At 48.2% G+C, this 14,459-nt stretch overlaps 1 protein-coding gene across 2 annotated transcripts in view; it reads right to left on the bottom strand.

The window, feature by feature from the left end:
• The window catches only part of UBE2Q2 (ubiquitin conjugating enzyme E2 Q2), a 30,505-nt gene extending 26,179 nt beyond the window's left edge, over nt 1-4,326 (bottom strand). The window contains exon 1 of one of the 2 annotated variants that reach the window (XM_055002647.1): nt 3,959-4,326. In XM_055002647.1, the coding sequence (XP_054858622.1) occupies nt 3,959-4,126 (168 nt within the window). In that variant the 5' untranslated portion in view covers nt 4,127-4,326. The remainder of the gene's footprint in view (nt 1-3,958) is intronic. The other variant, XM_055002648.1, reaches the window with a different exon arrangement.
• Nucleotides 4,327-14,459: the final 10,133 nt, after the last annotated feature.

The following is a 14,459-nucleotide window of genomic DNA, read 5'->3' as shown; positions in this document are numbered from 1 at the left end:
ATGCAATATCAAAACACCTTTCAGAAGTACACCAAAGTCCTCAGTGCTGGGACTGGGAGCAGTCAATGGGGGCTCTAGGTTTAGATAATAAAGATCAGTTAAAGCCGGTAAGTCTCTGGGAATAGGAAGAATTTAAGAGAAAACCAAGAGCTGCCTACACTTCGTTGGGATGGATTCAAGAGCTGCTCGCTACAGGGCAAATGGAACAAGGAGGGCAGAGAGACGCCAGATCTCGCCAGATCTCTCTCAACTCGTACGAGATACTCCTGCATCAGAGATAGCGACAGGTTCCACTGAGCATTGATGCTCTATCAGGCCCACACTTACAGAGCACTGATGCTCTATCAGGCCCACACTGAAGAAAGCTGACAGGAGATTTTGCCACCTGCTGCTTGCTACTTGTAAATGTGTGCAAGAAAGAGGTTTAAAAGGGAGAGGTCCACTCATAGCCATGGCACGTCAAGAGAGCCTCCACATTCAGAGACAGTAAACCTCTGAAACTCGAGAGCTAGGAGGCAACATCAAGGGAAGGCTTTGGCATCTGTGCTTACAACCACCTACCTCACAGGACTGTTGTGAGGATAAAATAAAGGAGAGGCAAATGATGTAGGCTACTCTGGGTCTTCGCTGGGGAGAAAGGCAGGGTATACATTTATTTTTATTGACTGATTGATAGATAGACAATAGACAAACAGACATTCTGCCTTTCTCACTGAGAGCCAAGGCAGATCACCCAGTGCAAGCGAAATACAATATAATCAGCAGCTAAGACACGCACTGGACAAAATACAATAATGAACAACAATTAGGACATTTAGCCAGCAGATACAAAAGGGAATGGTAGCAGAAAATTTGAAACAAGCATAAAGCCGAGGAGCAGAAATGAAATGCAACAAATAAATGAATTTCCTTTCATGCATCTCTTAAAGGATTGGACCTGGCAATTCAGTACTTTGGTCCCCAGACCTTTAATCTCCAGAACTTCCTTGCTTGGGTAAACAGTACTTTTCAAGCAGCTGCCAAAATTAAGCAGAAGAAATATGCAGGAATAGAAAAGTTGATAGGAAGAGCCACAGGAAAAGCTTTATTATTTTTTAAGCTGGTCAAGCTAGGTGGGACAAGTCAGAACATTATATAGAGCCTGTCAAATCTTTCCCAAGCTTGCTATATAGGAGCAAAGGCTCTCCCCGCCCCCCGTCCCCATCCACAGACAACTGAGGGGGCTGTTTTTTGGTAAGGCTGCCTAACCAGTGCCCTCTCCTCAAAACACAATGCCACTTTTAACACAAATTACACAGCAACTACCCACGATTTCCCACCACACTAGAATCCCTAAATGGGGGCAGGAATAAGAAGTTTTCCAAGCCTCCTTAGGGCTCAGTTTTAAGAAGATAGCGATCAGCTAACCACATTTTAAAGAGAGCTTAAAAATAGCTCATGCCCCATAAGCGTATGTACCTATTAAAAGTCTAGCGTCCCTGGATGCTATGGAGTCTCCATCTCAATTGGTATTTCTCAGATCACCAGCTGGATCTCGGATCTCAGCGAGTAACTCACGCCTCAGTGGAAAAGCAAACGGCAAGTCCAACAACAAACGCACACCCTTCCCGTATTCCTTCCAGGCTTCCACCTTTTTGTGGGTGGGAACAAATTACTTAATACCACGTCTAACTAACAGGAAAAGGACAGGTTTTTTTTTCAACCTTGTCACACTCTCATACTCGCCCCAACTTTAAGACAGAGTTGGGGGCCACGTGGGATGGGGTAGAGGAGAATGTAACACATGCAGAAGCAGTGGGACCACTTCTATGTTTAAAGGGCTTGTGGCTTTTTGTTGCATCTGTGAACCTTAATGGGGCCTAAACACAGATAAACAAAGCAGTGACAAGAAAGGGAAATGCCCTTCCAAAAGCTCAGGAGACAAATTTTCAAGAGTGCTAGTATACTGACTATATACTTGAAAGGAGTCAGAGAAAAATATCCTTCTCAAGGAAGGGGGAGTTTCTTCATCAGAAGAAGGAGAGAACAAAGTCTTTTAAAAACAAAACTACAGACCACTTTCTATATTGTCAAGCTGCAGAATTTAAACAGGAAACAAACCTAGGTCCATCTACTTAACCAGGCTTCCCCAAAAGGAACAATATGTAAGAACATTACACACCATAAAGTGCTAAAGATAAACACAAAGCATAGTTAAAATGATACAGCCTACAACACACAGCTCCCAAATCAGCTGTCCCTTTGGGTGGAACTCTGTACATTATCCTCACAAGCGAGGCTTCGACAACAGCCCCCCCACCCCATCCTATACAAGAAAGCCCAAATTATGCCTGCAAACAAATGAGTTTAGGAATTACAGCAAGGTGAAGAAAAGGTGTGTGTGTGTTCACTGCACATTTGTGCACTTCCTGTTAAGGCAACCCCCCCCCCCAGTCAATGGGGACCCATCACCCACATATTCTCCCTTATGTACCCTCAAGTTCTCTCTTCCTGCCACTGCTCGCCAAATAATCCTAAACCTAGAAAGATAACTCAAGCCCCTCCAGAACAGCTTTCTCTAACACAGAGTGACCCATGCTTTCTCCCAGCAACAGCAAATCCAAAATCATGAAGGGGGGGGGGGCTCACCTCAACACTTCCAAGGCCTGGGTGACCACCCCACATCTCACACTCAAAAGCCCCAAACTGGTTACCCCTAACTTTAATCGTACCCCAAACTAGCCCTCTCTGGGTAACCAATCCTCATCTGCCAACTCTTGATTCTCTCTTCTCACCCAACCCCCCAACCCTCTAGGGAAGTCACCCCCACCCTAACCCAGCTCCCGCAAGACTTCGACCTCAAACAGCCTGACCAACCCACATCTCCCCAAATCCCAGCTCATGCCCCCCCCCAACCTTACCTCTCTAGGCAACCCACTCTTTACGCTTAACCCTCTCTCCCAAATCCCTGGGTTCTGCCTCACCCACCGACTACCTCAGTAAGACCTCCATGAGGGCGGAGGGTGTCAACCTCTTTCCTCAAACGCAACTACTCTTTAACTGGGTCTGCCACCCCAAGCCCAATCCAGGGGTAACCACCCTCCAACTATAACCAGCTCCTTTCCTCCACGGTAGAGAAGGAGGATGAGACACCTAGTAAGAGAGCCCCTTACCTGTCCCCTCTTGAGCGCTCCTCAACCCTAGGATAAGCCCTACCAACCCTGACTGGCACTGCAACCCCAACCCAACCCCAGGGGTAGAGGTAAGGAGTGCGGATACCTCCACCTTAACTCTACCCTGGGGTAGCCACCCTCCATCCCAACCCTACCCTACCCTGGGGTAGCCACCCTCAACCCAAACCCAGGTCCATCAGGGGCCCCAAACCCACACTGGGGTACACACTCTTCACCCAACCCTATTCTAAGGTAGAGGTAAATTGGAGGGTGGATACTTCTACCTTACTTCTACCCCGGGGTATCCATCCCCCACCCCAACCCTACTTCAGGTGCCCCAACTCCACTGTGGGGTATCCACCCTCAACCCCAACACTACCCTGAGGTGGCCACCCTCAAATCAAACCCTACCTCAGGAGCTCCAACCCCACAATAGGGTATGTACCCTCCACCATAGCTCTACCCCAGAGTATCTACCCTCCACCTTAACCCTATCCTGGGGTAGCCACCCTCCACCCCAACCCTACCTCAGGGGTCCCAACCCTGCCCTGGGGTATGTACCCTCCACCTTAGCTCTACCAGGGGGTAGCCATCCTCCACCTCAACCCTACCTCGGGGCCCCCACCCCACCCTGGGGTATCTGACCTCCCCCTCAGCTCTCCCCCGGGGTAGCCACCCTCCCCCTCCCCCCTACCTCAGGGGTCCCCCGGGGTAGCCACCCTCCACCCCAGGGCCCCCCAGCCCACCCACCTCCCCGGGGCCCAGGCCTGCGCCGCCCCGCCGGGCCTGCCCGCTCACCCACCCACCGTGATGTTGCAGTGGATGGCGAGGGGCTGGGGCTGGGGCGGGCGGCGGAGGAAGAGGCAGTGGAGCTCGTCCAGCTTCCAGGAGACGACGCGGAAGCGCTCGTGGTCGCGCCCGAAGATGGACTCCAGCAGCCGCAGCTCGGCCTTCAGCCCCGGCGCCGCCGACATCCTCCCCGCATCGCGCGCCCGGCCCGGCCTCGGCCTCGGCCTCGCCCGCCGCCGCCTGACGTGAGGGGAGCCGCGGCCCAGCGGCCCAGCCACGCGAGAGGCGCCTCCGCAGCTCCGCTCCGCTCCGGCCGGCCTCCCTGCGCGCCGGCGGAGAGCGACTAGGCCCGGCGGCGGGGCTGGGCTGGGCCGGGCCGGGGCGGCCTCTTCCTCCGGGCGGGCCTCGGACCCTCCCACCGGGCAGGCCTCGGCAGCCCGGCCGGCCCCGGCACGGGCGTAACGTGTGGACGGGGGAGCGGAGCGGGTAGGAGGGAGCCCGGCGGGCCAAGGCGGCGCTGACTCGGGAGTCAGGGGAGGGGAGGCCCGGGAAGGGGGTTGCTCGTCTGAGTGTTCACACGGGAGTCAGGGGAAGGGAGGGAGGTTCTCACGGGCACCTTGACTCGGGTGTCAGAAGGGAGGGAGATTCTCGTGCACTCGTTGACTCGGGTGTCAGAGGGAAGGGAAATCCTCATGTGCACCTTGACTCAGGTGTCAGAAGGAAGAAGATTTTCATGGGCACCTTGACTCGGGTGTCAGAAGGGAGGGAGGTTCTCATGCGCACCTTGACTCGGGTGTCAGAAGGGAGGGAGGTTCTCATGCGCACCTTGACTCGGGTGTTGGAAGAAAGATTCTCATGGGCACCTTGACTCAGGTGTCGGAAAAAAGAAGGATTCTCATGCACTCCTTGACTCGGGTGTCGGAGGGAAGAGAAATCCTCATGCGCACCTTGACTTGGGTGTCAGAGGAAGAGCCTCATGCATGCCTTGACTCTGACATGAGAGGGGAGGGAGATTCTCAAGTGCGCCTTGACTTCAGCATCAGAGAGTAAGGAGATCCTGAAGTGTGCTTTGACTCCAGTGTCAGAGGGAAAGGAGATACGCACCCGAGTCAAGGTGCCCATGAAAATCTTTCTTCCTTATGACAGCTGAGTCAAGGTATCGGGGAGAACCTTATGTGCGCTTGGGTTCGGGAGTCGGGGAGAGGACGGAGATCCTAATGAACATTCTGAGTTGGGAATCAGGTTCGAGTTCTACATGTGCACTTTGACTCAGGAATAAAGCAGAGGAGAGAGCAGGGAAGGGAGTTGCTCATATGCTTGTTAACTCAGGACGGAGAAGGGGAGAACCAGGAAAGCAGTTCCTCATGGTCATAATTCCAGAGACGAACCCTTATTAGTCTATAGCTACCAAATTAAACAGGAGACCGGAAACACCTTAAAGGCTGACAAAATTTTATTCTGGTATCATCTGCTCCTCCCATGGCAGAGCTCGCTTCCTCAGGCACATGAGAAAGTGTACAACTAAGAAGGCCAATAAAGGTGTCCGATCCTCAGTGCTTAATTCATCTGGCCCGTGAATCGTTTTGCAGCCAACCTCTGGTGTAAAATTGGCAGACGTGTGGATGTTGGCACTCATGCGTCTGATTAAACAAGCTCTGACTCATGGAAGCTTATGCTGGAATGCATTTTTGTTAGTCTTTGGTGTGCCATTGTATTTGTTGAATCCTCGTGTTTGTGTTGACTAGGGAGTGAAGGGACGCCCAGGAATGGCTTTTCTCCACAACTCTTGCATATCTTCTTACACCGCTCCCCCTCCCCATCCTGCATCTTGCTTGTGATTGTTTGCTCCGGAGTAAGTCCTGCTTTTCATGAGCCCTACTCCCGTATAAATGTGCATATAGACATTGCAGTCTTTCAGGCCTCATCCTGAGCGTGCTTAGTTCGGGAGTAAGTCTGGTGGCATCCTTATAAACATGCATAAAAATTGAAGCCCATTTCTGTGTCTGCTTATTTGGAAGCGAGCCCCACTGTGAGGTTTACTCGCACATAAGCATGCATGGACCCAATCCTGCATCTGCTTACTTCAAGAGTAAGTAAAAAAATGCAACAAGGCTTACTCCCAAGTGTGCATGCTACCACAGACTTCCCCACAACATGAATCCCTCTGAGTTCAAAGGGACCGTGAAGGTTTTTTGTATGTCTTTACTGTTTGGTTAAATGCTATTTTTGAATGTTTTTAATGCCTTGATGTTCGTTGCTTTGGATGGAAAGGTGACATAGAATTGTTGTAAATAAATAAATAAAATTCAATAAACATTGTTTTTAATCAGACTACTGGCAAAACCAAATGTGTTTATTATCAAAAAGAGTCCAGTAGCACCTTTAAGACTAACCAATTTTATTGTAGCATAAGCTTTCGAGAACCACAGAAGAGAACTGTGGTTCTCGAAAGCTTATGCTGCAATAAAATTGGTTAGTCTTAAAGGTGCTACTGGACTCTTTTTGATTTTGCTACTACAGACTAACACGGCTAACTCCTCTGGGTCTGTGTTTATTATGTTATTGCACACACACACCCCAGTCCTTCCTACTTTTGCACGTCTTGATGTTTTCAGTTAAGGATTCATGCCTGTGTGTGAGAGGATGATTTACTCAGAAGTAAGCACCACTGAATTCATCAAGGCTTAACTGCCCGGTACAGCCTGATCTTACACTAGGAGTTGATGCAATCTGGCCTTCTTTGTACACTAGTGCTACTCACAAGTGTAGGGCAGGGAATTGGGCTTCCCGCTTGGTTCCACAGTGCCAGAATGTCATCCGGGAGGTTTTGGAAGGGAAGTCACTGCAACCTTATTCCTGAGGGAAGGTTGATTCCTCGTTCTTCTGGATGCCTGGAGGCTTCTGCCCCCCAGCATGACCCTATTGCCCTCCAGACAGCCAACGTGGGGCAATGGTGCTGGCTGTCAGGGTGGGGAGGCCAGGACTCTTCCCCGCAGCCCACAGGAACCCGCCCCCCATAAGAGTCTAGCATTGACCACAATGCCACTATTGATGCAATGCACACAGCGACGGCACTTGCAGTCTGTGACTGTGGCAATGAGCTTGTTTGGTGCCTTCGGGGTCTTAAGCAGTGCGTAGCAGCTGGTGCGCTGGGCAGTGACAATAATGGCACAGTGCATCCATGCGCCGCAGTGCACAGGATACCCAACAGTTGGCCAGCATAGGCACATGCTCCTCTTACTGTTTCCCTTACTGTTCAAGCCCCATGGAGATCACACACCACTTTTGTACTGGCAGCTGACGCACTTAATCTCAGCTGTCAGAGGGCCAGGATTGCACTGCCCTTCTGGTGCCATGCTTCCTATTGCTCTCCCTTGGGGATTTGGGGTCTCTGTGACAACTCAGTCCTGGCCTAGCCTCACATGCAGAATGGGGAGGCATTGAGTCATGGAGTGCCAGGTGGGGCATGCAGCCAAACCTTTGGCCGCTATCTGTGATGTGAAACGCTGCATCCATGCTCCGTTGGAGATCTGTCTGTGAAGAAACAAAGCCCCTTAGCACCCTCCGAAGAATAACAAACTGCCGATGAGTATCCGTGGATCTCTTGTGCTGCAAAAACATCCTTGGGTGGAAATGCTTTCTCTTTGGGAAACTGATGTCGTGACGGTCCGATAGTCTGAGCAAAAAAGTTCATCAGACCCTTCTAGGCTCCTTTTTTGTATCTGGGAAATACCAATATTGATAGCCTCGCTCCCACACTCTCCGCAACTGTAGTGTGCGTACACTTCCTCCTGAGTCAATAAATTGTACTAAAAGGTTTTTAAATGAGTTTTTAAAAATTTTGCTGGAACCAGCCACATTTCTGAAGGATGATCTTGTTTCCTTTTCCTTTTCCTTTTCGTTTCACTCACACAACTGTGTTCCGGGAACCCGGTACAAAGGAAGGAGCACGCCGGAACCAAGTGTTAAGAGTCTGGTAGCACTACTTGGGCCAGTTTAGGCAAGTGTCGTCGGCATATGACTAAAGGAAGGACAGCTGAATTGGCTCAGCTGAGGCCTCCCACGGGGCTTTGCAAAACCAGTTGTTTTCTCTTTGCCCGCTTCCAGCCTATGAGACAGACTGACTCTGCTAATGCCAGCTCTGTTTCAGAGGATGGAATTCCCAAACTGTTACCAGGTGTGAGCAGGAGCATGAACGTCACTCCCATCCTGCAGTCACTCCATTGGCTGCCCAATATTTACTGTGCCCAGTTCAAGGTATTGGTTCTCACTTACAAAGCCCTTCACGGCCTTGGTCCAGCATACCTATGGGTCCGCCTCTTCCCTATGCTCCACAGCAGCTTTGCTCTTCTGAACAGGGTCTCCTGCAGGTGCCACCCTGCATATGGGTGAAACCAGCAGCCCATACACAGGCTTTCTCTGTGGTGGCCCCTACCCTGTGGAATGGCCTGCCTGAGGAAGTCAGGAGAGCCCCCACTCTCCTGGCTTTCCGCAGACGATGCAAAACTGAATTATTTAAAAAGGCTTTTTACTCAGATAGGAGGGCTGTATTGTAGGGAGGGGATCTCAGATGGTCTACTAATGAGTTAGGAACCAGAGACCTCACCACGATGTTGTACAGGATTCCTGCTAATGCTACATCTTTGTGAACTTGTATCTATTTCCCCTATGGCATTGTTTATGGAAATGTTCTTGATGTTGACTGTACTAATCTCACACTCTGTAATCTGCCTTGAGTCTCGGTGAGAAAGGCGGACTATAAACGACATAAATAAATACATAAAATAAATACTGCCTTACATGATGAGGGTCTCCCTCCACACTTGCTCTGGGTTTGATACTGGAGTGGCTCTGCATTTAGTTCCTTGTGGGAGAAATTGGAGGTTATTTACATCTCTGAGGAACGCCCCCCCCCCAAAAAAGTCTGGTCATAAGCCTCAACTCCAGAGTGCCTTCCAGACAATGTCTGCTCAGAGCCAGTGTGATGTAATAATTTGTGTCAGAAAAACTAGAGAATGTCAAGGTCACATTGCCCATTTTACCTCAAAGTTCTCTAGATAACCCCTGGCCAATCACACTCCCTCAATCTCTCCTTGCAGGATAATTGCGAGGATCCTCGAAACATAGAGCTGGTAGGGACTCCAGGGGTCATCTAGTCCCACCCCCTGCACAATGCAGGGATTTCACAGCTACCCCCCTTCCCCCAGTAGACCTTGCTCTATGCCCAGAGGAAGGCAAAAAACCTCCAGGATCCCCGGGCAATCTGGCCTGAAAGAAAATTCCTTCTTGACCCCAAAGTGGCAGTCGGCATTACCTCTATCAGACGGAGCAAAGAATCAAGTGTGCTCTCTTGAGTTCCTTAGAGGTAGTTGTGGGGCAGCGTCACCACATCTCCAACAGTCAATGAGAGGAAAACACTCCTGGAGGGTAGAGTAGGAAGTGATGTGGCACCGTGAATGGGGAAGTGGGAACTTCTCAGGGCTTTCCGAAGAACAGTGGTATATCCGCCACACTTGGCAACAGCACAGGAGCAGAGCGTAATGCACTTTTAAAATTATTTCTACTGATCTTTTGGAAAGCTTAGAATGGTTTATGTGGGGCTCTCTCATCTTAACTTTCACACAATAATGCCCAATTGGCCTTCAGGCAGTTCCCTGATTTGATTTCTGTTCCCACATCTACACGACAGCATCAACATCGAACCTTTTTTTTTTTTTAATAATAACTTGATTTTATTCAACTTGGTTAAACAGATAACAAATAATAACATAACAATTATAAACATAACAATGCAACAGAACTATACAAACAACCAGCATATATGATAAAGTCATCTCATCAGATTAGAGCATCAACATATTGTCATGTTTACAGTATTGTTCAGAATAACAAGTCTTTTGATACCAGAACTAGCTTACGATGATTCAGGGGCTCCAAAAAAAAGACAAGTGTTTAGGGGGATGGATACCATTAACAATTAAAAATTCAAAAAAAGGGAACCATTTAGACTCAACATCGAACCTTGACAGGTTTAAATGGTGCTCATGTGCCTTTACGCCCTCCCTGCATTCAGCGAGAGATGAGAAGCATTTTATCAGATGAGGGATAGCAAACAGACAGGAGAGGGCAGCAAAGCCACAAGAATTCAGCTGCTTCCGAGAGTGTGGCTATAAAGTTCCCTTCTACTGAGTTGGGCCGCTGGTATTGCCCCCTCTCCACGTTCTGTGTCATGGAAAGGTTTTCTTTCCTGACACGGGCTACCTGATAAGATCCTTGAAGTGGGAGATGCCACAGACCTCTGGATGCAAAGCATGTGCTCCACCACGGAGCCACTGCCCTGCCTAAAAATAGAGAAACAGAGAAAATATACATAAACGTGAGTTCGATTTACATTTTTGGTCTCTTAAATGATGAGAACCTATTCGAATTGCATGTTTGGGTAGCTCATTCATGTTCTATTTCTATGTTGTAGTAATTGTATTTAAACAAAAATAAAATGTGAGATTGTTTTTTAAAGGAAGTTTATTAAACCCTGGTGGATACCTCAGAAAGGTTGGTGTATTTCGATAACAGGATTCAGTATCCCAACGTCTATCGGCACAGTTGATGTAGCTGCGAGAGAGCAGCTGTAGTCTTCACCAGGAGATTGAACTACCATGTGCCGCCAACGAGGTTGAGACAGATGGCTTTTGCCCTGTGTATGCCCTCACATCGTTTCTCTTCCGCAATCTGTCTTGTTCTGCCAAAGTTGTGAGCCCATGAGATGCTGAGCAAAACCTGAAGGATTCAAGACCCACAGTGTGAATCCTGAAACCCGTAGAAGGTATCCAGCTTGCAGGATGCTAACGCTGGATAAAGCAAGGGCAAAAGGGTGTAACTTGGTTTAGAATCGCACTGTCAGTCCTCCAGCCACCTGTCCCTAGCAGAAAGTAAGCCAGAATCTAAAGGGACAGCATAAAAGCACAGAACTGGCTCTGTGGCATTCCTGTGCGAACTCCGACGAAATGTTGACGCATCTTCTTATGAACATTCTGTAGCTGCTTCTTCATCAGACCAGAGGCATAATCCCGCTGACCCCGTTTCCATCACCATTGGAGGCCTCCGGAACATGATGCAATCCATGCAGGTCGTACAAGGCAGCTGGCAATTTTTTAAAAGAAAGAGATATGTCTTCCAGGCACGGCCAGCATCAGACCCAAGGAAATAATCTGGAACATGCTGACATCAGCACCTTGCAGAACAAGCCAAAGTTACAGTCAAGGTTAGAGCCGTTGAGAAAGGGAAATGTTAGCATTCCAAAAGAGATGCCATGATTTCTAGCCATATCCTTTCCCTCTGATGAAGAAAATGAAGTCGGGAGGGAGAAGATGGCAGGCCCAAGGCATGGAGACTTATTGAGTTGTGTTCCTCAGGGTGGAAACACATGATGCTCAAGTGAATCTCATTTCACGGGCTCCCCCTTCCAACTTTCCACGCACTCACTCGCACAGTCACACTTCCATTTGCTCCCCATGAGTACATTCACACGTTTTGTATCGGTTCCTCCTCTACTGCTAAAAGTATCCCAGTTTCCCCCACATCCATTCATTAAAACGCAGATCTTGACATTTTCTCACACCTTAAAGAAATGCAAATTGGCAAGTCCAAGGAACCTACAGGACTTGTTTTCGCAGCGAAAGCAGAGCTGAATCGGCGCTTTGCCCTCTGGAATCACTTGCAGATGGAGAAGTGGTTAGAGTGCCAGAATAGGATCTGGGAGACCCAGGTTCGAATCCCCCCTCTGCCATCGAAGCTTGAAGTGTGACCCTGGGTCACACACACACTCAGTTTCTCCTACCTGACAGGGTTGTTGTCATGAGGATAAAATGGTGGAAGGGAGAACAATGTCATCATAAGCCACTTTGGGTCTCCCATTGGGGAAAAGTGTGGGGCATAAATCTCTCGATCATAAATATAATAGAAGCCAGCACTACACATCTTTTTGGACTGGGGCATATTTTTTAAAAGCCTGCTGTCTTTGCAGAGGAAGGTATGGAGCAAGTCACTCCTTTCTCAGCCCAGCTTTCACCAGCTCCCAGTAACAAGCCAACTAGTCAACTAACTAATAACTGAACAATTGCTCCTATTCATTATTCATTGGCCTCTGGGATCTCCGTGCCACTCACAATTACTCGGCATTCCCTATGAATCATTCAGCTCCTTACAGTTCGTTGCAGCCACATAAAGATCGGAATACATATATTTCACTTAAGAGGTGCCCACTTCAGCTTCCTTCGCGGTTCACCCAGCTTCCGTGCACAATTTTCTTTTCCAGCATTCCAGCCCGCCTCTTCAGCAACAGCTCAGCGGTTGGAGTTTTAAAGATTAATGTAGCACTCATAAGGTGATGGTGGAAGAGCAACTGAGCTGGAGGAACGTCAACCGCATCTTCATGGCAGGATAAAGACAGCAAGAGCTGGTGGGAATTCAGGACGCCTGATACTGACAGCGCACCTTAGGTTCTGGAGAACTCACCAAAGCGGTAATGAAAGAAAGCTTGCTCCTTTGAGGGAAGTTAAATCGGTTCAGGGCACCGAGGAGTCCCACGCAATCCTGGCTGTGCTCTTCTTATTGATCTTCTGCATGGAGAAAGCCATCTCCTTGCTCTTTTGGATTAACAACCTTGCTGACAATAAGCAAGTCCAGGTCTGGATGATACTTTGATGGTATTACCGGCTCAATGCTGAGCATGAGGAAGATCCTACGGACAAACCCTCACGGCACCAGCTCAAGGATTTAAGACAATGGACAAGGCTATTTTTGGCTACTGGCATAAATGGATCAATGGCATGATTAAGGTTGTGCTTAAAAAGTCCAAAAAGTCCTATCATCATCATCAACAACAACAACAGCAACAGCAACAGCAACAGCAACAGCAACAGCAACAACAACAACAACTTCTGAACCCCAAGAAGCCCTCTCTGTGCCTCATTAATGAAAACAGGCAGGATATGTAATAAACCTGTACTATTTCTGACAGCCTTGAGGAAGGGCACCTTAAGAGAATGTCCTTAACTTACAAGGCAACTGGAAAAAAAACATTTCCACCCCCGAACCCCAACCCTCGAGATTAGCCGTGGTTAGATTGATTGATTTGCTTTATTGGTCTTATCGTCCGCTCTCCCTGCAAATGGGCTCAGAGTGGATAAACATCAACATTAAAATTCACATTAAAACCATAAATAAGCATACAATTCAGTAAAAAACAGTCCCAGAAGATCTCTTTCATGGAAACCTACAAATGGCAAGAACTTCCATCACACAGAGACTTCTTGATATTGAGTTACAAAATGAAGCTGCTCTGCTGCCCAAGAATTTCAAATGTCTAAAATCCAGCCCGTTTTACTGCTGCTTCTTACCTTTCCAACATCACTCATGAGCCTTAGAGCCAAGCTACAAGTGACGCCTGACACAGGTTGGACACTTGTCAGCTTGCCACAAGTTTTGATGGGAAATGTAGGCATCCTGGTCTTGCAGCTGTAATAGAGAGCCAAGGTGTAAAACCAGGAAGCCTACATTTCCCATCCAAACTTGAGGCAAGCTGACAAGTGTCCAACCTGTGTAAGATGTCACTTGTAGCTTAGCTCTAAGATGGGCATTCCCCAGAGCCCAATTTGAGGCACTTCCTTCTGCCGTATTGCAGGGTAAATTTGCTCGCGTGCCAATGCATGAACGCCTATGCCCATGCATGACCAACATGGTGGAATCGGTCACTCATGTTCTCTTATTCTGCGAACAGAGGAAAGGGCTTGTCTTATATTGCCTCTCTTGTCTAAATTTAACCCCTTGCAATCTCATCTCAACTTTAGACCAGAAATCTTGTGCAACTTCCTTTTAGAAGACACTCAGAGCTCAGTGACTTATGCTGTGGCCAGATTCTGTTCCTTAGCCATTAGGAAACATAGACTCCTTTTAGCAGAAAATGTGGTATAATTGCTTTTGCCATCTTTTCTTAACTCTCTTTTATCTTCATTGTTTTTATTTCATCAATTCTTCCAGCACTAATGCTCTGATCTCATTGTTATGCCCTGATGTAATAACTTATTTTTTATCGCAGATTTGTTTTGTTTTACTGGCTTTTGCTGTAATAATAAATGACTGAGTAAAAAACAGTTTTGGCTGCCCATATTACTCAACCCCTACCAACACATCCTCATAGGGTGGGAGAGGTGGGCCAATTGGTGGAAAAACCAGGGTGTTACTATTCATTTATCAAATTTACACCAGGATTACCGTAAAAGGGCTGGAGAATCTGGGCCTTTTCAGTCTAGAAAAAAGATGGTTAAGGGGAGACCTGGTAGAAGTTTATAAATTTTTGCGTGGGGTGGAGAAAGCGGGTAGAGAGAGCTTTACTAATGCTACTTGGAAGCACCCGGTGAAGTTGTTGAGAAATGGGTTCAGAGCAGACAACTGGAAATGCTTCTCGACGCAATGACTAAATTAAACTGTGGAATTCACTGCCAGTGCAGGTAGCGAAGG

Source organism: Eublepharis macularius, chromosome 18, assembly GCF_028583425.1.
Source record: "Eublepharis macularius isolate TG4126 chromosome 18, MPM_Emac_v1.0, whole genome shotgun sequence".
Lineage (NCBI taxonomy): Eukaryota > Metazoa > Chordata > Lepidosauria > Squamata > Eublepharidae > Eublepharis > Eublepharis macularius.
This window is presented reverse-complemented; position numbering and strand designations above follow the sequence as displayed.